Below are 23,106 nucleotides of genomic sequence, written 5' to 3'. Positions count from 1 at the left end.
CTGGATACAGGATCCTGGGTTGAAAATTATTTTGTTTTTGGAGATTAAAAGTCGATGACCATCCTCTTCTAGCCTAAAAGGTTTCAGCAGACAGATCTATAGATTGCTTTCTAAGACTTGCAACTTGCCTCAGCAGAGTTGTCCTGCAGATATCACTTTTCTCTCTCGGCTGGGCTCCTAGTCTTCAACTTTGTAGGGTATTTTCTGGACTTTATCCTACCCTCTGGATGGGAGCTTCTGTCAGAGGCTGGTACCTGTCAGCCATCTTGCTCTTCCATCCAAGTTCACTTCTGAGTAAAGAGGTATTTAAAAAGCACATTTTTGGAAGGTAGACTAGAGTTTTTTGTTTGTTTGTTAGTTTTTGGGGGGTCAGGACAATGTGAATGCAGGATTTAGTTCCCTTCCATAAGTCAGAGTCTAACATGGTTACCAAGCTTGGGGAGAGGTGAGCATTACATTGGTACTTGTAAGGGAGACAATGGAGTAGACACAACATTCTCACTTCAGTACTTTGCAATGATCAAAGGACCGCCAGGAGTTATAGTGCACACAAATTATTTTGGAAATAAACAGAACTTGGCTTTTTCATGAAAGCATAATTACAAAGCATATCTTTTTAAGAAAGAATTATCCTCATACATATGAACAATATTACGAAAAACACACCTGAAGGCTTTTTATGTCTGTTCTTTGGTGAGCATCCATCAGCCTAACAGCCAGTGCATACTAAGCAACACATATTCATATTTAACCACAAAAAATACTCATGCATATTCCTGTTCTAGGGATCTTAGGGATATAGAGAAACAAATGTAGGAGCAGGGTAATAAGATGTAAGTCAAGAAAGCATATAGTAGGTGTAATGAATGTTTCACTTCCATAAAATATTTGGAATCAGGATACTTGGAATGTAGTGGGAGGGGGAGAAATCAGATAACGGTTAAGGGAAAAGTAGCATGTAATAAAGCATATTTCTAAATGAGAGGTGAAGGAGGCTGCTTCACAAATGAAGAGACCATGCAAGTCATTGATAGGGGATCTATTTGAGTTTCATTGTATGTCTGATTTCATTGGAGGATGGTGTAGATTCATAGTCACCATGAAGCATAGTGTTACATAAATTTTGCCAAATTTCAACATTGATAAATTTAGTGATGAGGGTGAAGAATTAAAAGTTCATCCTCTGCTAAAGTGGCTGTAGCAGTCACAGGGGAAAATACCAAACTCGGAATCTAATTAATCAGGTTTGAATGGCATGAAAGAGTAATGGCAAAGCCTTCAGAGACTCAAGTCCCAATAGTCAGCAGGTAAAAATAAAATGGGATCTGCTTAATGCTCACCTATCAGACAAAAGGACGGATAGACTTGCTTATCTCCAGTAAGTTTCTGAATGGTTACATTTAAAGAATATAGGGGAAAATATCTTACATTTTGGAAAAGTAGAGATTATTGAGGGATTCGTAAGTAAATGCTATGCCTATTTAATCTTCAGCTCTGCAGTTTAATGGTCAATGGTACTTTTGTCGTTAGGGCTTTATGAGCTTAACTGACCTCATCTTTCATTTATAAAGATAGAAAGATTTTACAGATTTTACTTTTTTATAGTTTAATCAAAACTAATAAATAAATCATTACTTTTAGAAAGTAACTGTGTTATTATTTATCATACATGGAAATTTAAGAGTAAATGTTGAATTATCATAAGGATACATATGATTACGCTACATTGTTTGCATTTATTAGAAAAAGTCTGAGTGGTAGTTGAACCCTGCACTCAGGAGGTGAGCCAGTATACACCTACACTGTACCCATTAGTTGGGAACTTACCAAACCCCCTCCAATCCTCATCGCTCCATCCCACCTACTTGAATTTAATCATGCTCTTCCTTTCCTGTGGACCTGTAGTTGTTTATTTACTAATTTCCACATAGTACCCAGTGCATGAGATACTTGCTTTCCATTCTTGAGATACTTTATTAAGGAGAGTGTTCTTGACTCTATCCAGGTAAATACAAAAGATATGAAGTCTCCATATTTCTTATGGCTGAATGATTTTAATAAGAGAAGTCAATTTAAAGGCCAAAGGTAAGCTTTTATGTACACATTACACATTGTACATAATATGTACAATTGTACTGATGCACATATTATAGTCTGTTGTTCTCACTTCATTTCATTACTTCTTTCTAGTTTTTCAAAGAATTTGCCTTTTGGAACCAGATGAGTCTTACGTGGGGTGATAAATGTTGTTGCAAAGAAGTGATGAGGAGTGATAGAATAGTTAGATAAAGGATGTTTCAGTTTTCAGCAAACTTTGAAGACACCACACCCAACAGAGTATGATAACAGTTTTATTAACCAATAATATGCAATATCATTGTGCATGATAAAATAAAGTATATTTCTTGGATAATGCAATTTGTCATATAAAATGCTCAGTCTTACATCTTCTGCGTTTGCCTTCCTGACTTTGGTGTTTCTCTCATAGTATTTTGAATCTGGAATGAATTTTTAGTTTATCGAAATCAACTGTCTGAGATTGGCCATGGAGGCCAAGACAAATCAAATATCTCAGGAATAATTACATATAAATTTAAAATCAATCTATGTCAACTTCCTACATGAGACCTTTTTTAGTTGTTTTGTTTTTACAAGATCATTTCTCTTTAAAAGTGACCCTTGACTAACATATTTTCTGAGGGTAAAGAGGAAAATTTACTGAAACAAATTATGTTCTACTTTCCAGATAATTTTTTTGAGGGGATATCCAGAAAATTCAAACCATAACTTATCATTCTCTTGATGATTTTTTTTTGTTTGTTTGTTTCATAACAGTTTAAAATAAGAACAAAGAAGAATGGATGGGGGGAATTGTTCATTAACAGAATTCTTTCTTTTGGGAATTACCAGTAACCCAGAAATCAAAGTGACACTATTTGCCACATTTCTTGTTATCTACCTCATAGATCTTCTGGCAAACCTTGGGATGATCGTTTTAATTAGAATGAATTGCCAGCTGCACACACCTATGTACACTTTCCTCAGCCACCTCTCTTTCTGTGACCTTTGCTATTCCACGGCAGTCGGGCCCAAGATGTTGATAGATCTACTTGGCAAGAACAAGCCAATTCCCAAGATTGGCTGTGCTCTGCAATTCTTCATCTTCTGCCTCTTTGCCGACTCTGAGTGTCTACTGCTGGCAGTGATGGCCTTTGATCGGTACAAGGCCATCAGTAACCCCTTGCTCTACACGGTCAACATGTCCAGCCCGGTGTGCTCCCTACTCATGGCTGGGGTTTACCTGGTGGGAACGGCGGATGCTTTGATACACACCACACTGTCCTTCCGCTTGTGTTTCTGTGGCTCTAATGAGATTAATCATTTCTTCTGCGATATCCCCCCTCTCCTTTCACTGTCTTGCTCAGATACACAGGTCAATGAGTTGGTGATATTCACTGTTTTTGGTTTTATTGAACTGAGTACCATTTCAGGAGTTCTTATTTCTTATTGTTACATCATCCTATCAGTCTTAAAGATTCGCTCTGCTGGAGGGAGATTCAAAGCGTTCTCAACATGTGCTTCCCACTTAACTGCAGTTGCAGTTTTCCAGGGAACCATGCTCTTCATGTATTTCCGCCCAAGTTCGTCCTACTCCCTAGATGAAGACAAAATGACTTCACTTTTCTACACCCTTGTCATCCCTATGCTGAACCCTATCATTTACAGCCTACGCAACAAGGATGTGAAAGAGGTCCTGGAAAAGGTGAAAAATAAAATTTTGTTTTAAATAAATAACGTATGTGCTATAAATAAATGTGTATTTCAACATGCACAAATGCACACTCTTCTTTTCTTCAAATCTTATAATATCAAGTGGTCTCAAATATCTTAATTGTATATAATATATATTTTATGAAGCACAATAGCAACATTTTGGAGTTTCTTTATTATGCATAATTCATTATGTGTCTTCAATTTAAGTAAGGTAAATTCTATTTTTGGAAAACTTTCCAGTTTCGAAAACTTTGCCTCATTTGTTTGATGTCTATTTTGTGCATTAATTTTTCTAAGCATTATCAGGCATTTAGTACATTCCATACTCACTGTTGTGTGTTTTGTATTTCATGGGGAAACCACTAGTTTCTATACTAATGACTCTTATAATGTAGTGGAAACTAGAAACATTAATTGACCAAACTTACAAATAATTCATAATCAACTATAAAATGGAATGAAATCAAGGGGCAGAATACTGTAAGCATCCCCAAAATGTGTAACTAGAATGCAGAGAAGAAAACAGTCTTAGATATTTTTCTTTTTCTTTTTCTTTCTTTCTTTTATTATTATTATTATTATTTTTTCAAGACAAAGTCTCCCTGTGACACCGTGGGGAGAGTGCTCACAGCAAACTCAAATTTGGGGGCTTGAACAATCCTCTTACCTGAGCCTCCCGAGCATGTGGTACTCTAGGCATCCACTACTATGCCTGGCTATATTTTTCTATTCTATTTTTAGTAGAGACAGGGTCTCGGTCAGGCTGATTGCCAACTCCTGAGGTCAAGCAATCCTCCCACCTCAATCTCTCAGACTGCTAGGATTACAGTCATGAGCCACTGCACCTGGCCTAGATTTTTAGATTTTTTTTTATGGCAACATTTAGTTCCAAATCCAAAAATGAATAGAGATATAATGGGTAATTGGTGGGAACACAATTACGGTGCATTTTACAAGGGTACATGTTGAATTTACTAAGTGTAGAGTATAAATTTTTTAACATAATGACTAAGAAAATGCAGTGAAGGCTACGTTAACCAGTTTGATGAAAATATTTCAAATGGTATATAAAACCAGCACATTGTACCCCATAATTGCATCAATGTACACAGCTATGATTTAATTTAAAAAAAAAGATACAATGGGTAAGCGGGGAGCAGAAAGGATTCTAGATGGAGAGGCTGAGAATTAGAAGTTCTGGGAAGGAAACACTTAGAGAAAAGGAAGCTCAACATGTAAGGATTCAAGAACAAAGTGAAAACCTCAGTAAAGCCCATCCTTGTGCTCAGATTTGCAGTCGGTCACTTCCACTCAGCTTCTCTTCCCGTTTTTCCCTTTCATAGCCCTGGTTAAATGCTCATCTTTGTGGTCGATAAATCATACTGTCCTCAAGGCTTTCTTTTATCTATTCTTCTTCCACTTACCAAACCATTGGCTCCAATGTGGAACTCAAGGGTCTCAAAGGCTGCATGTGGTGCGCCCGTCACCTCACCACTTGCATCATTCTCAGACACAACCAGAGGCTGAGAAGTTTAACAGAGAGGGGGGATGTTAATGATGCAAATGTCAATGGTTAGAAAAATGTAGTTAGAGAGAGTGAGAAAATTTATTAGTAGATAGTGCAACAGGGTGACTATGCTCTGCAATCATTTATTGTACTTTTTTTTGCAGTTTTTGGCTGGGGCTGGATTTGAACCCACCACCTCTGGTATATGGGGCTGGCGCCCTACTCCTTTAAGCCACTGGCACCACCCCATTTATTGTACTTTTAAAATAAAAAAATTTATCTTTTTTTTTATTAAATCATATCTGTGTACATTAATGCAGTCATGGGGTACAGTGTGCTGGTTTTATATACAATTTGAAATATTTTCATCAAATTGGTTGGCATAGACTTCTAGATTTTCTTAGTTATTGTGTTAAGACCTTTATATTCTACATTTAGAAAGATGCACATATACCCTTGTAAGATGAACCATAGGCGTGATCCCACCAATCATCCTCCCTCCACCCATCCTCCCCCCTCCCCTCCCCTCCCCCACCCCTCCCTTTCTCCATATTTTTGGGCTATAATTGGGTTATAGCTTTCCTATGAAAGCTACAAATTAATTTCAAAGTAGGGCTGACTACATTGGATACTTTTTCTTCCATTCTTGAGATACTTTGCTAAGAAGAACATAAAAAAATCTATCTTAACACAAAGAATTGTTAAATGCTTGAGTCAATGGACACCCAAATTACCTGATTTTATCATTAGACAGTGCCTATATTAAAACATCACATGTACACCATCAATATATATACCTACTATGTACCTATAATAACTAAAAATTAAAAAACAACAAATAAAGAGTATTATATATTCAAATAAACAAATCATAAAAATCAACACACGGTATATCATTCTTGAGTGCTTGTTAGATATATCAAAGTATAATTAACTAAGTGTAGGATATGTGCTTTAAGTGTACATTTTCTAGTTTTATGAACGTAGATAAAATGGTGGTGGATACTATGACATTGAATCCATCAAGATGTGCCGATTCATTACAGAGAAAATAAGGAGCCTTCATTGGGGGGCTTTGTTGATGTTCAATGACTTCATCTGGCTCTGCTCAAGTTCTTGATGTTAAAACACAGACAAAAGCCTGTTCAGAAACCATGGCTATGCCCACGTATTTGAAAAATCATTGACACTTTTATTACCCATTAAAATTGTACAAGTTAAAAACAAGCTAAATGTGTGAGGTTTTCTAGCTACCATTGTACAATGTGCTTCTCGAAGAACATTTCAGAATGAAAGTAACACTCAGGAGCCTCCTATGCCTTTCAAGAAGGCATTCATGACACATTGTACCAGGTTAGAGGAAAGCACAGTGATGGCAAAAACCTATGAGGATTGCCTCTTAAAAATAAATAAATGAAACAAAACAGATTTTAAAGTTTCTGCTTATGGCACACGCGTGTTCTCAATGTACCAATATTTTATTAATCTTTCTTATGAGCAGCAGTAGGGCAGAAAACGTCATTTGAATTATTAGTAAAGTTCAGACACATTGGAGGGTCAGCGGATTGCTGCTGATGTACATGATATAAACAATGTCTCCTTCCATAAGATAGTTACGTCAGGGGAAGATCAATTTGGTCTGCCTGTTGGCTTTTTAATAACATCTACTCGGTGTGAACTAATTAAAAGGAAATTCCAGCCCCAATACAGGCAGCATGTTAAGCTTAGTAAATACATATATGTCTAAATATAAAAAAAAAGTTGATGAATTATAGGCTTCATATGTTTGAATTTGCACAAATAAAATTACTTATTGGACATATTGTTTAGACAATTCATAACTTAAATGGGAATTTGGGGCAGATCGCCTGAACTAACCATTTCATCTTGGGATTCACAAAAATAGGGGAAATGTATGTCGAAGCTCTTTAATCAGTTCTCGCTATCCTAACTTGATCACTGCCATCCCCTTCCGTTCTGTTTTTCTGCACCACTTTCTCCGGACACCATCACCTACAACTGATGGAAAGTGTTGTGCAGATGTGATATGACCAGTGACAGTGTGCCAGGGGTTAACCTGTGAGCATGCTTCTATCAGCCCTCAGCCTCGGCACCGAGGTGCCGACCATAACAATGACACAGCGATGGTAGATTAGGAAATACAGGGTGTCCCCGAAGTTTATGTGCATTTGCTATGTTAAACTATTTTAAATTGCACATGACGTTTATGTCTACCCTGTATACATTATACTGTGAAGAGAGAGCTACGTCCCAGTGACAGATTGTATGATTACACTTGTTAAAATAGAGCTATCATAATACTAAATGATCCGGTAAGGGAGGGGTCCTGTGTTAAAACCAGAGGCAGCAGCTGTCAACCTCTCTAGACATCTCTCTCTAGAAATGTACTATTAACTACGCACACAATGCCACTCTAAATTTGTAGTAAGTCACCCTTCCTCACTAGACTGCACTAACTCCTCTCCCCAAATAGACAGGATTATGCTAAATTATCTATAAGGTCCTTTTCTCAGAGCCATATTTTCTATCTATGTGTACATGAGTCTATTATCATCTAAACCTATCCACACTATTAGACATGCAATATTTTTTTAAAATAAAAAGTAAAAAATTACAAAACAAGGACAAAAATAATAAGAGGCTTTGTTTTAATACAAAAGAACTGCATTGTGTGTCCAGACTATTTTGACCTTAAAGGACAAAGACAATGATAGCAGCTAGAGTGAGTGAGCTGTGACAGGCCAAGTACTTTTCAAACACATCCCCAGTTACTGGACTTCCCTTCTGCACCCAGCCGTTAGTACACAGGTCACAGGAGTAGTTATACAACTGTTCAGGTAAATAAAAATGAAAAGCTCAATGTCGTGCTCCGCCTCACCTAAAATGACTACAGTGAAAATGATTGATAACATTCATTTCAAGCATCAGTGTTGATATGGAACAACTGCAGCTTGTCCGTGTGTGTAGCAGATGTCAGAGTTGATTCAACTTTGCAAAACTGTTTGGCAATAGCTACCGTAGTGGGACATATGCAAACCTTAAGGCACAAAAAATTTCCACTCCTTGCTTTATACCCAGTAGAATTGAGGGAATATGGACAACAAAACTTGCACAGAGATGATCATAGTAGCGTTCTTTAGAGGTTGGTGAGGAGCCTGTGGGATGTTTGTTGGTTAAGATGCTGCACACAATGTAAATGAATGAACCACCACCACCTGCAACAGGACAAAAGACTCTCCCGTAACCTGGGGGAAGGAATCCACACAGACAAGAATAAAAATTTAGAAGTAAAATAATACAGACTGAGCTTTTTCAGTTCTAAATTTTTTAACCATATCAAGCCAAGATATTATACTAAACATCAATTTATATTAGGGTCAAGAGACTGTCTCTGAAATGCTGATTGTGTTTTGTTTTTCGTTCTGGATTCTGGGCACAGAAATGTTTTTATTTCTGAAAACTTCACTTGGTTATGTGTGTGTCTGTGTTGTGTAAAATGTTTTCACAAAACAAAAGCTATTTACTATCAGGGTTTCGTCTTTACTTTTTAAATCTTTAATAGTTTCTAAAACATAATATATGCTCAAGCTATGCTTGTAAAATTAATAAAGCACACAACCCTCATAGAATATTTTTTTAAATAATTATCCTGTATGTTGCTAAAAGTATGCTTCCTTGCTTGAACAGCATAGATGTCAGTAATCCACAGGCACTGATTTTTCTTGTTTTAGCAAGAGGAAGATTAGTGACCCTGGTTTTCCATGATACCAGTATCATGCACTCGATTTATTTAATAACAGAAAATCACTCAGGGCCAAGGAACTATTTTCTAAAGAGTTTTATAAGCAGCCAGTTTTCCATGTACTGTCATGTTTAAGGGCATCAACAAAGCCAGGAAAGTCCTGCAGATAATTTTATTTAGACATTTGTTCACTTGTTCCTGTTGTCTTAAATTCTACCTTTCATCTGTCCCCCCATGATTAAAACAAGTCATTTTTCTATTAAAGTGCAAATCCCTTGGAAGGTAATTTAATCTATCCAGTTTTCAGCAATATGTTACTACCTATGCTCTGATATAATGGGGGGAGGGACTTAGACTCCACATGGGAGAGCAGCCCTGATTATGAAGTCACAGTTTGGAATCTGCTGAAATAGAGTGCAGCCTGAGGAAATTGGACCTCTCTGGAGACAGGAAGAACCTGAGGGAAAAATAGAATTTGGAAAGGAATCAGAAGAAGATGACCCAGCATGACTCTACCTCCTCCAAATGTACAACAGAGAAGTGGACAGTGACAGTAAAGCTCTTGGCTAGTACAAAAATATTGCTTTCTTGAGTTTACCTGATGGAAAATTATTTGCAATTACTCAGAAGATTTGAACTCTTTGCCTTAATAATATCTCCCACAGGAATATGTCTGGCATTTTCATATTGCGGTCATTCCCCAAAATATGGCAATGAACTATGAATAGTCATGTAAATTGTCACTGAGAATCACTTTTTTAAAAATATAAATATATTAATTTCTTTGACTTGCCCCTGAAATGTAGACTAGTCTTATTGAAAGCAACAGAAAAGGCAAATAAAAATAACAACTAAACTTATGACTCAGTTTACTCCAGATGGGGTTTCAGAAGAAATGGGAAATTACCTGAAGCATTGGAGGCATAACCTGTTATATGCTTTGCACATTTTTCTGTATTTTTTGAATAACTTTTCATATTAGTTATTTGTGGCAATTACATAATCCACACTAAGACTTAAGAGGTGTAACTATATGATGATTATGCGTTTTCTTAAAGTGTCAATCAACAATAGGCATTTCAAGATCCCACAGTAACCTATGCTTGGCAGTGCACTGTAGGATTCACACATTATCAAAGGCCAGGCAGTGGATGACACAACAAAAATATACCCCAAGGCTGCCAGGTTACAAAACTTCAAAGGCAGAGATTTCTTTAGCTTTTGTGTCCTGGAATTGGACCATGCACTGGGGGTTCTTCCGCATCGCTTTGTATCAGCACCGACATTAATAATGGCCAAGTGCCTAACTGATAGATACCACACAAATCAGCTCTCAAGGTCTCACACCTTCTTACTCACTTCTGCTGGACTCAGTCACTGTTGGGATCCTATTCTGCGTGAGAAGTGAGAACTGCGTGACCTCTGAGGAGTCTTTGAGTGGCTCATTTCCTGATTTTTCAGACATAGCTTTAGTGTAAACACACTACTACATTCTATGAGAGAATTTAAGAAAACTGCCTCTTAAGACAAATATGCTTCTTATACTTTATGCAATGGATGCAATGAAACATGATGCCTGAGATCTGCGGAAGTTTACTTATTAGCTCTGGATTGTACATTCTACATCACTGAATGAGTTTGAAACAACTCAGGACCTACGTCATAATATATGAAATAGATGATAATGTGTTGATAATTAGATATCATAAATACCTGACCTAAATCTCTCATCTTTAAAGGCCACTTCTTACAGTATATTTTAATGAAGCACTTGGGATAGGATAAATTTTGTATATATAGTTTTGCTCCTACCAGACTTGAAGAATTGTATATAAACCAAATGACCATTAGCAGAGATAAATTAAAGAAATCAATGTATGTGAATAGAAATGAATGCATTCCTTCTAACATTATTTATATATAAAGTGTGTCTATTCTGACATCGTTTTTGTTTCAAAATTATAAACCCAATGTTACAGACAGCAAAACCTGATTATCCCAATGTGATCACAGTTAATTGTTGCTGTCTTTAAAAAAAATCTTATTTTGTGAATGTGTTTAGGGAAGAGGGCTTGTGTATGTATACGTCTGTGTAAGTGGATGAGGATTTGTGTTGTACAGTATATAGTAGCAATTAAAACAAAATGTCTCTGTAGATATTGGTGAGCTGGAAATTATGCTAGTTGACTAGAGTTGTTCTACTTTGCTAATTAGGTATAATTTGGGGGATTAGGCTACACAGAGACAAAAGAAAAAAATAATGAAAGGTCTGCATTTTTTTCTTAATTACCCTACCTCTCTAAAATACTAGATGTTAAACTGTATTATTCTATCTGTCACTTTTTCCTGAGAGACCAAGTGTTAAATATCTAGGGACCAGACACAGAGCTAGTTATATTACCCAGGTCAGTCAGGAGACAATGCTGACAATTGATCAATGCTGATCAATCCGTGTCTGACAAAAAGGTGAATAGTTTTATATCAGGCACTAATATTTTAGATTTTTTTCTGATTTATTTTGAATATTTCTTTGTCATCTTACAAAACCAAAGGAGACTCTAAAAGAATGTGAATTGAGGGCAGCACCTGTGGCTATAAGGAGTAGGGCACCGGCCCCATATACCAGAAGTGGTGGGTTCAAACCCGGCCCCAGCCAAAATAATAATAATAATAATAAATAATAAAATAAAATATAAAAGAATGTGAATTGATCAACTAGTCCCAGGTGAGTATTGAATATACATGGCATTTGTTTTTCCCTTCTTGTGATACTTTACATGTATAATGTTAAATAGGCTATAATTAGTTTGGACAAAATACAACAGTAGGACCTAGAATTCAACTGGCTTCCCTAGCACCACCAACTTTTCCTTCGGATTTCAGAGGTATACAAGGGAAACAGGAATCAAAGAATGCAATTAAACAATGTTACAACGTCTGGGGCCTTGGAGTGGAAACACAGTTCAGAAATGAACCTCTTTTCTCCAGTGAGAGTCAATTTTTGCTAACGGTGAAATGTGTGGGTCCAGTTTCTGTCTTCTACAAGTCACCAGCCAGTTTGCCCAGCACCATTTGTTAAATAGGGAGTCTTTCCCCCAGTTTATATTTTTGATAGGCTTATTGAAGACCAAATGACGATAAGTGTGTGGGTTCATCTCTTGGTTCTCAATTCTGTTCCATACATCTACCTCTTTATTTTTGTATAGAGTATAAATGTCTTAAAACAATAATTAAGTAAATGAGGTGAGGGATGTAGTACCCAGTATGATGTAAGCATTCCAATTGTATATGAAATCAGCCTATTGTACCCCATAAATGCATTAATGATCTACCTCTTTGATTTAATTTAAAAAAGAGGGGGAAGATAGTTGTTAATAAAAGGTTATTGTATGAAGAGTGGTAATTGAAAAAGAACATGTTAATGTCCATTTTATTCTTATTAAAATTATGAAATTAAAAAAAATATAAATAAACCTCTGTGGTTGTAGGACCATGGGTGTAAGAATGTCTATCATTACACATCTGATCATTTGGTGAATGGGCCATGTAGATTCTCTTTGGTCAGGGCAGAACTCACACAGTGACCACAGTCCTCTTCCTGGTTTTCTGTCACCTGTGCTCCCAGCATCCCTACAGTCAGGTTCAAAATGTGCTTTATAATCTCCTCTGAGCATTGGTAGCTATCAGAGGGGAGCATGGTTAGCCACGGAGTATTCTGATCTGTCCATTGTAGCTCATTGTTCATGGAGGCCCTTTTGCTTGCTTCTCTAGCAACCACCAATCTTTCTATCCAGTGGTTTGTGAACCACAGGCTCTCTGTGTCCCGGTGACTATGGGATGCAGGCTGCCTCACTGAAGCTGGATAGGACATGAGGGTTGATGGGGAGTGGAGGAATTTCACATGGAGGAATCTGTCATTGCTCTGCCTGCTCCACAGTTTGGATTTTGACAGAAAAATAATGGTATATAATTATTTGCACTTCTCACTTAACCATGCCTCTCTAGCATGAGAGACAACGTTTCTACAAAATTGAAAATGACAATTTTGTCAGAAGATGTGGGTTATCTGGATGAACTCATTGTAAGAGCTATTACCTTGAACTCTGAGGATGCCTTAACATATTAGAAGTACCAAAACGCATCATCAACATACATAATAATAGGTGTGTATGAAAATAACGTGATTTAATTTGATGAAAGTGTGCTACAACCTCTGTACCACGCCTTACATGTATAAGGGATGTCATGGTTATAAAACCATTCACATTTCGTTAGGTGGTTTACATTAAATGGGTGTATTTCTCGAGAGTCAGTTTATTCTAAATAATTGTAGCATTGTTTATATATATATATATATTTTGTTACAACAAAAAGGACCAGCACTTAGACTATTTACATAGTAAGATGGTGTTAATCTCCCACTTCCCTTTTCTTCCTCCCCATCCAGGGACCTCTGGATCTGTGTGATGACCATTGGGAACTGCACCGTGTTTAGTTACTTTATTTTCTTAGGGCTTTCTGGCAGACAGGATGTGCAGCAGGGTCTCTCTTTAGTATTCCTCTTGGTTTATGGTGTAACTGTGGTTGCCAACCTCGGGATGGTCCTGCTGATCCAGATGGACCCCAGACTTCACACACCCATGTATTATTTCCTGAGCAATCTGTCTTTCTGTGACGTCTGCTACTCTTCCACTGTCTCTCCCAAGATGCTGGCTGATTTCTTAACTAAACAAAAGAGGATTCCCTATAATGCATGTGCTATTCAGATGTATTTTTTCGGGGCCTTTGCAGATGTGGAATGTCTCATGTTGGCTGTCATGGCCTATGACCGTTATGTTGCCATTTGCAACCCACTGCTTTACACAATCACCATGTCTAGGAGGTTGTGTACCCGGCTGGTGGTCGCTGCCTACTTTGTCGGGCTGGTGGATTCTGCAATCCATACCTGTTGCACATTTAGATTGTCATTTTGTAGTTCCAACATCATCAACCACTTTTTCTGTGACATCCCGCCCTTGCTGGCCCTGTCTTCCTCTGACACGTCTGTGAACGAGATAGTAATGTTCACTTTTATCGGCTGCGTCGTGGGCTTCAGCGTCGTCACTGTGCTTCTCTCCTATGGCTACATCGTAGCTGCCATCCTCAGAATAAACTCCGCAGAGGGACGATGCAGAGCCTTCTCCACCTGCGCCTCCCACTTGACCGCCGTGGCTGTGTTTCACGGCACGCTCCTGTTCATGTACTTCCGACCCAGCTCCAGTTACTCCATGGACACAGATAAGATGGCCTCCGTTTTCTACACAGTTGTCATACCCATGTTAAATCCACTCATCTACAGCTTGAGGAATAAGGATGTGAAAGGTGCTCTGAAAAAAGCAATAAACACTAAGTTATGTTCTGGATGAAATTATGATGTCCATTTAAAAATACTCAGACTTTGAGAATTGAATTTCACTTGCTTTGACCTGAATTCCTGCAGTCTCAGTGCAACCTTCAAGGTATTTTCAGTTATTTGCTTTGTGCCTAAATCATGTGCAGGGTACCAGAATTATCATTTTTAGTCTTCTCTGTTTTGCAGAGAGAGGCCTTTCATAATTCCCTTTTCTGTTCATAAGCATGTCCCAGATTATACATGGATTATAGAAAACCCTCTTCCCACATGAGCCTCTCTAAATTTACAATGCAAGGGTGTATTTCAAAATAACTAAGAGTAAATTATGAATGTCTCACCACAAAAAACAAGTAAGTGAGGTGATGGTTATGTTAATCGGTTTGATGTAAGCATTCTACATAGTATATCAAATAATCATATCATGCCCCATAAATGTATGCAGTTATTATTTAATTAAAAATAAAATTAAAAAAATAAAAGAAGTCAATACACTGATAATCAAACCAAAGAAATGAAAAGCTCGCTTCTAATTAGTAGCAAACTGGGTGTTCTACAATAGCCTTGCTACCAAAGTACTCTGGGGTTAAGGGTAGTTAACCCTCGGAAGGACTCGGCAATATAATAGTGTAATATCAATTCATTGCAGGCAGTGAAAGTAGAGGCTAGGGAAGGAGATGTAATAAAAAAATGGGTTTAATAATCATAGTTTCTCAGATAAAGTCTCAGAGACACAATCACACTTAGTCTGCTTTGGGTTCTTCCTTGATAATGTTATTACCACATGAATATCCAACACAGCACTTTGAAGTAAATGAGCAGTAACTAAGTGAGGAAGAATAAATAAGAACTCTCTTGCTCTTTTAAACTCAAAGTTCCATATAAGAAAGGCTCTTGTATTGTTTGCCATTATTTCTGTTTTGTTACCTATAATGTTTGGGTCCAGGATGACATGTAAAAGTAGTTATTCAATAAGCAAATCAATGCCCTTACAAAAATTATGCAAAAAGGAGGCTTTGTAAAATTGCCAGAAAAAGAATTCCTTTACTGTATTTTATTTTAGTATTTTCACCTCTTGTGAAATACATCAATACCTCTTGCCTTTTGACCTAGATTTGAAGTAAGTTATCAGGGACAGAGATCATTTGACATAAAGAACATCTCTTTCTGGACCCACTGTTCCTCACCAGTAGGCTTTGATTATGTCAGCAGATGTCCCCAGGATCAGCGGCCCCAGAGATTTTTTGCACCCCATAGTCTGAGAGTAAGCCTGTGTGCTCCCCTTTTTGTCCTTATTCTGGTGAGCAGGTACAGTGCTGTTGACAACTATCCAGCACTGCCCACAGGAAGTCAGCGGTGAAGAATGTGGGCCTTCTGCAAAGGCTGCTGGAAAAGGGGCCTCAATCTCCCTCAGTCTCCCTTGATGAAGTCATAGCATTATACCATGGTAATGTTTAATGTCATTTAAAATTAAAAAAAATGAAATTCCCAAGTGATATAGATTAAGTTGTAAAGTAACAGTTGTTAACTTAAAAATATGTGGAAAAACATGAAGAACAAGTTGTATTTACATTACTCTATCACTTATAATTATCAATATGCTTCTCTGTGTAACTATGAAATAAACTGGAATTGTAGTCTAAACAAAATGCTAATACTGGTTATCTCTTAATGGTTGGATATTAGAAAATTCTATAATAAATCCCAATAATTGAATTAATTACATATGTTGTTTGTACATAATCACTTAGAGATTATAATACATCCATGAAAATTATAATTTCAGATTATTGGGCGGCACCTGTGGCTCAAGGAATAGGGTGCCGGCCCTATATGACAGAGGTGGTGGGTTCAAACCCAGCCCTGGCCAAAAAAAAAAAAAAAAAATTCAGATTATTATCAAATGTATTCCTTTTATTTTAAGTTGTTGTCATGGTCATGGAAGAAACCTACAGTCAATCTTCTATGGTCCCAGGAGGACAGGTTAAGGGGTTATGTGGGGTTTTTCACTTAGGGCTTTTCATTTTATCCTTTTAGTTATAAAATTCAATGGGTATTAGATGTTTCAAAAAATTATAGGAATTAAATGACTCATTAAAAAATTAAATTTTTAGCAAAATATTTGTCTTAACTTACTGATTGAACATAGTTGTGCAACAAAAATACTTTAGTATCTTTTAACTGTTTATTTCCCTCTATAATCTCAAATAATGTATTTGTTGTTCATAGAATACATACATCACTTCTCAGGGATTCTCCATAGTTGCCCAAATCCTTTCCCAACTCAATGTGCTCCAGTAAAAGATATTAATTTTATTACTATCTATAAAATACTAAACTCAGTGATATTTTATAAGATTGGATTCCCTTCTCATTACTTCACATATATGTAAGAAAAAATATAAAACATATTTTTCACATGTATGTTTTATATTTTTCTTCACCTTTTTCTTCAAAGATACCAATTTAATAGACTACACATTGTCAAGCCTCCATAATTTTGTTTGGTTTTTCTGTTTATTTTCATTTTGAGAAAATAAGGAAGATGGGTGAAAGCTTAAGATGAGAATTTGAACTTAGAAATAAAACAGACATGTAAACATATAAGAGGTAAAGTCTCCATCTTTCTTTAAGGCTGCAAAATATTCCACAGTGTACATATACCACAATTTATATTCTTCTTAGCAAAGTATCTCAAGAACGGAAGAAAAAGTATCCAATGTACTCAGTCTTACTATAAAACCAATTTATAGGTTTCTTATGAAAGCTATAACCCAATTATAGCCCAAGAAGAAGGGGAATGGGGAGAGGGAGGGGAGGGGGAAGTGTGGGTGGAGGGAGGGTAATTGGTGGGACCACACCTACGGTACATGTGAAATTTACTAGGTGCAGAATATAAATGTCTTAACAGAATAACTAAGAAAATGCTGTGAAGGCTATGTTAACCAGTTTTATGAAAATATTTCAAATTGTATATAAAACCAGCACATTGTATCCCATGATTGCATTAACGTACACAGCTATAACTTAATAATAAAAAAAAAGAAAGAAAACAGACATGGATTCAAATCTGTATACCATCATTTACTTCTTAGCTTTGTGACCTTAGTCATATTATGTAACACTAAGTCTCAGTTTCCTCATCTCTTGAATGAATGTAATATATATAAAGAATATTATTATCTCTATATATCTATATCTGTATTTATATCCATCATTCATACACACACACACACTCTGAGATTGGTCAAGAGACAGTCTCACAAGATGCCATGGTAACTATCAGGGACTAAGCTCCTAGCACTGAAAGAGTGGATGGTATTATTCACAGCATAATACCAGGAAATCAAGTCTCCAGGGTCTGTCTTCTATCCCCTTTAGAGTCTGCCCACCTAGCTGGTCAGACTCCAGATGCAGAACCTCTCCCTGGGCCATATTCGTAGCTCTCTGACCAGACACTGTAGGACTTATTTTTTCGAACCCTGACTTCATTCCTGGTTAGAACTGAGTATAGGTTTGTTCATGGCTGTCCATGCTGGCCACACCACTCCATTTGTTAGATGTCTGAAACTATCCTATTGATTTACATCCCAGACTCTACAACCCCAAAAAGTGAGTTTAGACAATATATCCCTGAATACCTCATTTTATGTTACTTTGTGAGGCCTTATCCCAAAGGATGTGACAAAGATGGCATACTTAGCTACAAAAGAAGCAAGATCTATCTACTGTGAACCCATATACTTCAAAGACTATTTTACATTCTGTGTGTGGGCAAAGCACTCAGTTCTCATTCATGGCATCTCAGGAAGCCATTCCAGTCTTTCTTGTTGAAAGCGCACATTGGTCATACTTAATCTCATCAGCCAGCTGTATGGAAAAATTCCTTCTTGTAAAAGTACATCCCACCTCAGTGAATGGGATTGCAGTCTAGATTTACAACCCAGAATTTACTTTCACGGCCAGAAGGCTTTCCTCTTTAATCCACCTTCCACTCAGTCATTCTACCTCACCTTTCAGTTTGACACTGTAGATTTTCCAGCCACCCTTTCTCTCTAGACCAAAACCCAGCAATGAACTAACTACTCATCTCACTCTTCGTGGGCTCCAGTTTCCACCTCTGGCTCTCGGAGTACAGCTTCCCTCAAAAATTCTAGCTGTTTGTTTACCAATAAAGAAACCTCAGACTCAAGATAATCTTGAGAAAATATGTGATGAGCCAGATTTTAATTTAGACAGTATTTGCAAATTTTAAAAAGTCACAATTGGCAATGTCCAGTAGTAATCATTTTTTTCGTAGTATCACTCTGGAGGATGAACCAACAATACTGCAAGAGACATAACTGGTTTCTTCGAATAGAGGCATATGATTTAAAAACAGTAAATAGTAGACTCATATTTATTTTGTCAAAATTGACCCAGGATCCACACTGGGGAAGATAAATAGGCAAGATATAAAGTAATGAATAAGAGTTAGCAAGTAATTCTGGTAGGGGTTAGTACACAGATACAAATAACTGTGAGGTAAGGTAGAAAATGATGAGACAAGTACATTTAAAATTCTGGAGATATTTAGAATCTGAGTAATCATGTGACACTACAGGGAGATTCAGAATACAAAACTGTGCAGGGATTAACATTTGCGGAAGGCTTTTTGGAAGGGGCAGAATTTGGACAGCTAAGCTACACCATTAATTGATGTGAAGTCCCAGTGCACTGCATTCATCTTATTATACCAGAAAGGAATTATGTCAATGGGTTTTCCATTATTAGGAGTAATTGTGATGAAAGTTTAGGGTGGGAAGAGAAAAGGAGTAAGACTATGGAATATAGGAGAATAAATAAAAGTTAAACCTGCCCCTGAAACAAATATTAGAAATTTCAACCTTAAAATCATCGACATAAGTGATGTGAGAGGGTCAGGCTCTCATGTTGGACTCTGAGCCTATTATGGGGTTGAGGGATCATCACGCACAGGTTTAGAGAACACCCACATTAAATTGGCCTTTCCAACAGTTTAAATGAAATGTTAAGGCACAGACACTGCTGAAAAGTCATCAGGCCCAGTATCATCCTTTCTTAAGAAAGCAATTTTCGGCCAATCACTTTTATAAAGGCATTTTTTACATCCTTATTCCTTAGACTGTAAATTAGAGGGTTCAACATAGGTATAATCAATGTATAGAACACAGAGGTTACTTTGTCAATATCTAGTGAATGATCCGTGCTAGGACGCAAATAAATGAAGATCAAGGTACCATGATAAATGGAGACCACTATCAAGTGGGAAGCACAAGTGGAGAACCCTTTTCTTCTTCCCTCAGCAGAACCTGATTTAAGGATAGCCGCTATAATGCAGACATAAGAGAGGAGAACTGTTAGAAGACAGATAGCCTCCACCAAACTAGCAAAGACCACCAGAATGATGTCTTGCATATAAGTGTCTGAGCAGGACAGAGAGAAGAGTGGGGAGATATCACAAAAGAAATGGTTAATTTCTTTGGAGCAGAAAGACAGATGAAATGTGTTAGTAGTATGAATAATCGAGCTAACAGTGCCCCCCAAAAATGCTCCAATTGCAAGCTGGCAACAAACCCTCTTGGACATGATGACCGTATAAAGCAATGGATCGCAGATTGCTATGTACCGGTCATAAGCCATGGCAGCTAGAAGAAAAGACTCTGTGTCAACCAAAGAGCAGAAGAAATATAACTGTGCAGCACAGCCATTGTAAGAAATGGTCTTCTTCTCAGAAACCAAGTTCACAAGTAATTTGGGGGCAATGACAGAAGAGTAGCATGCATCTATGAAGGACAGCAGGCAGAGGAAAAAGTACATGGGTGTGTGCAGCTGGGAACTGGCTGTGATTAATAAAATCATCCCAAGGTTCCCCAACATCGTAACAGAGTAGATGGAGAAGAACACAGCAAAAAGGACACTCTGAAGTTCTGGATGATCACTAAATCCCAGGAGGAAGAACTCAGTCGTCACAGTGCCATTCTCCAGCTCCATCATCATCTGCAGCACGTCTGGATTTCTGGAGTTGCAGCCGAGTGTTGACAGAAATGTTGGACGCAGGCAAAATAAAAATGAAAGAAAATAAAAAGTTCACCATGAATAAAACAGTGATTCTAAATCCACTTGGGCATGTAACAAATGAGGCATGACATCTGCAGTTAGTTTACAGGGTATCTCAACAGTCTCCATACATAGAGAGAAGTGGGAGATTGAAGCTAGGGGGAACTTTATTTGCAAAATACTCATTATGAAATTTTACAAAATATTTACAGTATTGGCAGTGTGGCACTGCTGACATTTCAGCAATGTCTGTGCATTAATATTTCATTTAAGAGTGTTGGCCAACTCTTTGTAAAATATTGTAATGAATATTTCATACATGAAGTTGCATTTAGCTACAATTTCCCATTTTCCCCTACGTATGGTGATTTTGGGGAACTCTGAAATATAGTGCATAGATTTTCCATTTTTAAAAAAGTAAATCAGTAATTTACCATCTCTATTTCTTAAAGCTATTGTCTTCCACATTAAACAGCACTTCCATCAAACCAGTAGCTGAACTATCAACCCAGCCTTCAACCCTACTGTCAACTCTCTTATCTGCTGCTAATGTCAAGTGTAAGTGGATAACCACTTTGCTTTATTGAACTCTGAATGAATAACCCCATGTTTTTATGTCTGTTGTCTTTTTATTGTCTGTCTATTTCTACAACAGAAGAAGAGTTGCTGTTCCAGGTGAAGACTTGTGCATAGAGGGACAAACGTTCTGTATTTCTCCCTTGGAGATGAGGCTTCTCCTCAAAGGAACACAGAAACTCCTAAGTGTTATTTGAGGTTTACTGACAGAATTGGAAGAACGAAGCTTCTGAATTCAAGTTATCTAAGTGACTGAATCCAAGCTTTGTTACTCAGTAACTGTGAAACCTTGAGCAAGCCAATCTCATATCTATAACATGAGAATTATTTTATCTTTCCCATACCATCATAAGTGCTAAATAAATTTCCTTCCACAATCTTAATGTCCTCACCAACTTATTCATTTGTCATTTGAAGGAGAAATATAGAAATTTCTAGGTCAATCCATATATTTTTTTAAAAGTATCTGGAGGGCAGTGCCTGTGGCTCAAAAGAGTAGAGTACCAGTCCCATATGCTGGAGGTGGCAGGTTCAAACCCAGCCCTGGCCAAAAACTTCAAAAAAAAAGAAAAAATCTGGAATCCAAGCTACGGAATAAAACTAGAAAAATCCTCATGCTTAAAAAATGGATTGTATTCAATCCAGGCATGTACATTGATGATAGCCAGAAATATTTCCATGTTTTCTGTAGCAAAAAGGTATAGAAAAATTTGTAAATGGGCTTACCTACCTAACCTTCTGAATTATTGCTACTTTTATTGTCCTTGCCTTCCTTTGTAATTTCATTATTTTTAATTTTTTTTAGGGGATGCAAGCATTTTTTGGTTACATGATCAAATCAGGGCTTTTAGTGTGACACTGGGTAGAGTGTCATGGCATCACAGCTCACAACAACCTCCAGCTCTTGGGCTTAGGTGATTCTCTTGCCTCTTGCCTCAGCCTCCCAAGTAGCTGGGACTACAAGCGCCCGCCACAATGCCTGGTTATTTTTTCTTCTTTCTTGGTTGCAGTTGTCCTTGTTGCTTAGCAGGCCTGGGCTGGGTTTGTACCTGCCACCCTAGGTGTATGGGGCCAGCACCCTGCTGATTGAGCTACAGGCGTTGCCCAAATTGGTAACTTTTGATCTGTCACTCCCTTCTCACCCTCCTCTTTTCTTGTTTTCCAATGTCCATTCTGTCACATTTGAACACACATAGCCATGGTTAGCTTCTACTTGCAGGGAGGACATGTGGCCTTTGTTTTTCCATCCCTGAGATACTTGATTTAGGATTATTGTTTCCAGTTTCATTCAAATTTTTGTGAAAGACATTATTTCATTCCTTTTTTTTTTTTGTCTCTGTGTATAGACAACACATTTTCTTTACCCACTAATTAGTTGATCAGCACTTATGTCGCGGGAAATTCTTATTTACAGCCTTAAATGATTAACTGTCTCCTACAAGCTCAGTACTTAAATAACTTCATAATTGGCATATATTTCCAATTTCTTCTCATGGACACCATCCCAGAACCGGGTCTAACAATAATGCCAAAGTGTTAATCTCCTATCCTTTCCTGCCCAATTTGTTGCTGGTTTTTAATAAAACTAAATCTATTTCTTAAAATATTGTAAACATTTAGGGTTAATAATCAAGAGAGTAAACTATTGAAGAATTTATTCTCTGGATACATAGAATGACATGGAGATATTATAACCACCATGGATTCTAGATTATTGCTCAATCTTTATTTTTCTACATTAGTTTTGCATGTAGCCAACTAAATCAGGTGAGTTCTGAGTGTGCTATATCTGGAATTAACAATTTCCATTTGTAATTTTCAAAGTACTTTGAAATATGATTTAATTCTAACACTTAAAAATGTTAAAACTTAATTGCCTCTCAATTCAGACCAACAACAACAACAACAAAACCCTGGTGATTGCACCCCAATTAATCAGCCCAGGATTTCATAGCTTTACAATAGAAGAGGCAGGGCTAGATATTAGATGTTCAGTATCCCTGAGCTAGTGGCTTCTCC

General features: G+C 37.2%; 3 protein-coding genes across 3 annotated transcripts; 2 read left to right on the top strand and 1 right to left on the bottom strand.

Moving 5' to 3' along the window:
* The first annotated feature begins 2,857 nt into the window (after positions 1-2,857).
* On the top strand, positions 2,858-3,787 carry LOC100949317 (olfactory receptor 5W2). The gene has a single exon (XM_003802396.1). It carries the CDS (start codon positions 2,858-2,860, stop codon positions 3,785-3,787), a length of 930 nt encoding a protein of 309 aa, XP_003802444.1.
* A 9,723-nt stretch (positions 3,788-13,510) lies between these two features.
* On the top strand, positions 13,511-14,449 carry LOC100943104 (olfactory receptor-like protein OLF2). The gene has a single exon (XM_012813142.1). It carries the CDS (start codon positions 13,511-13,513, stop codon positions 14,447-14,449), a length of 939 nt encoding a protein of 312 aa, XP_012668596.1.
* A 5,063-nt stretch (positions 14,450-19,512) lies between these two features.
* On the bottom strand, positions 19,513-20,448 carry LOC100942789 (olfactory receptor 1020-like). Its single transcript, XM_012813141.2, has one exon. The coding sequence runs from the start codon at positions 20,446-20,448 to the stop codon at positions 19,513-19,515; it is 936 nt and encodes a 311-aa protein (XP_012668595.2).
* Between the last annotated feature and the right edge of the window lie 2,658 nt (positions 20,449-23,106).

The sequence above is a fragment of the Otolemur garnettii genome, unplaced genomic scaffold (genome assembly GCF_000181295.1).
Source record: "Otolemur garnettii isolate 467f Iridium unplaced genomic scaffold, OtoGar3 scaffold00247, whole genome shotgun sequence".
Lineage (NCBI taxonomy): Eukaryota > Metazoa > Chordata > Mammalia > Primates > Galagidae > Otolemur > Otolemur garnettii.
This window is presented reverse-complemented; position numbering and strand designations above follow the sequence as displayed.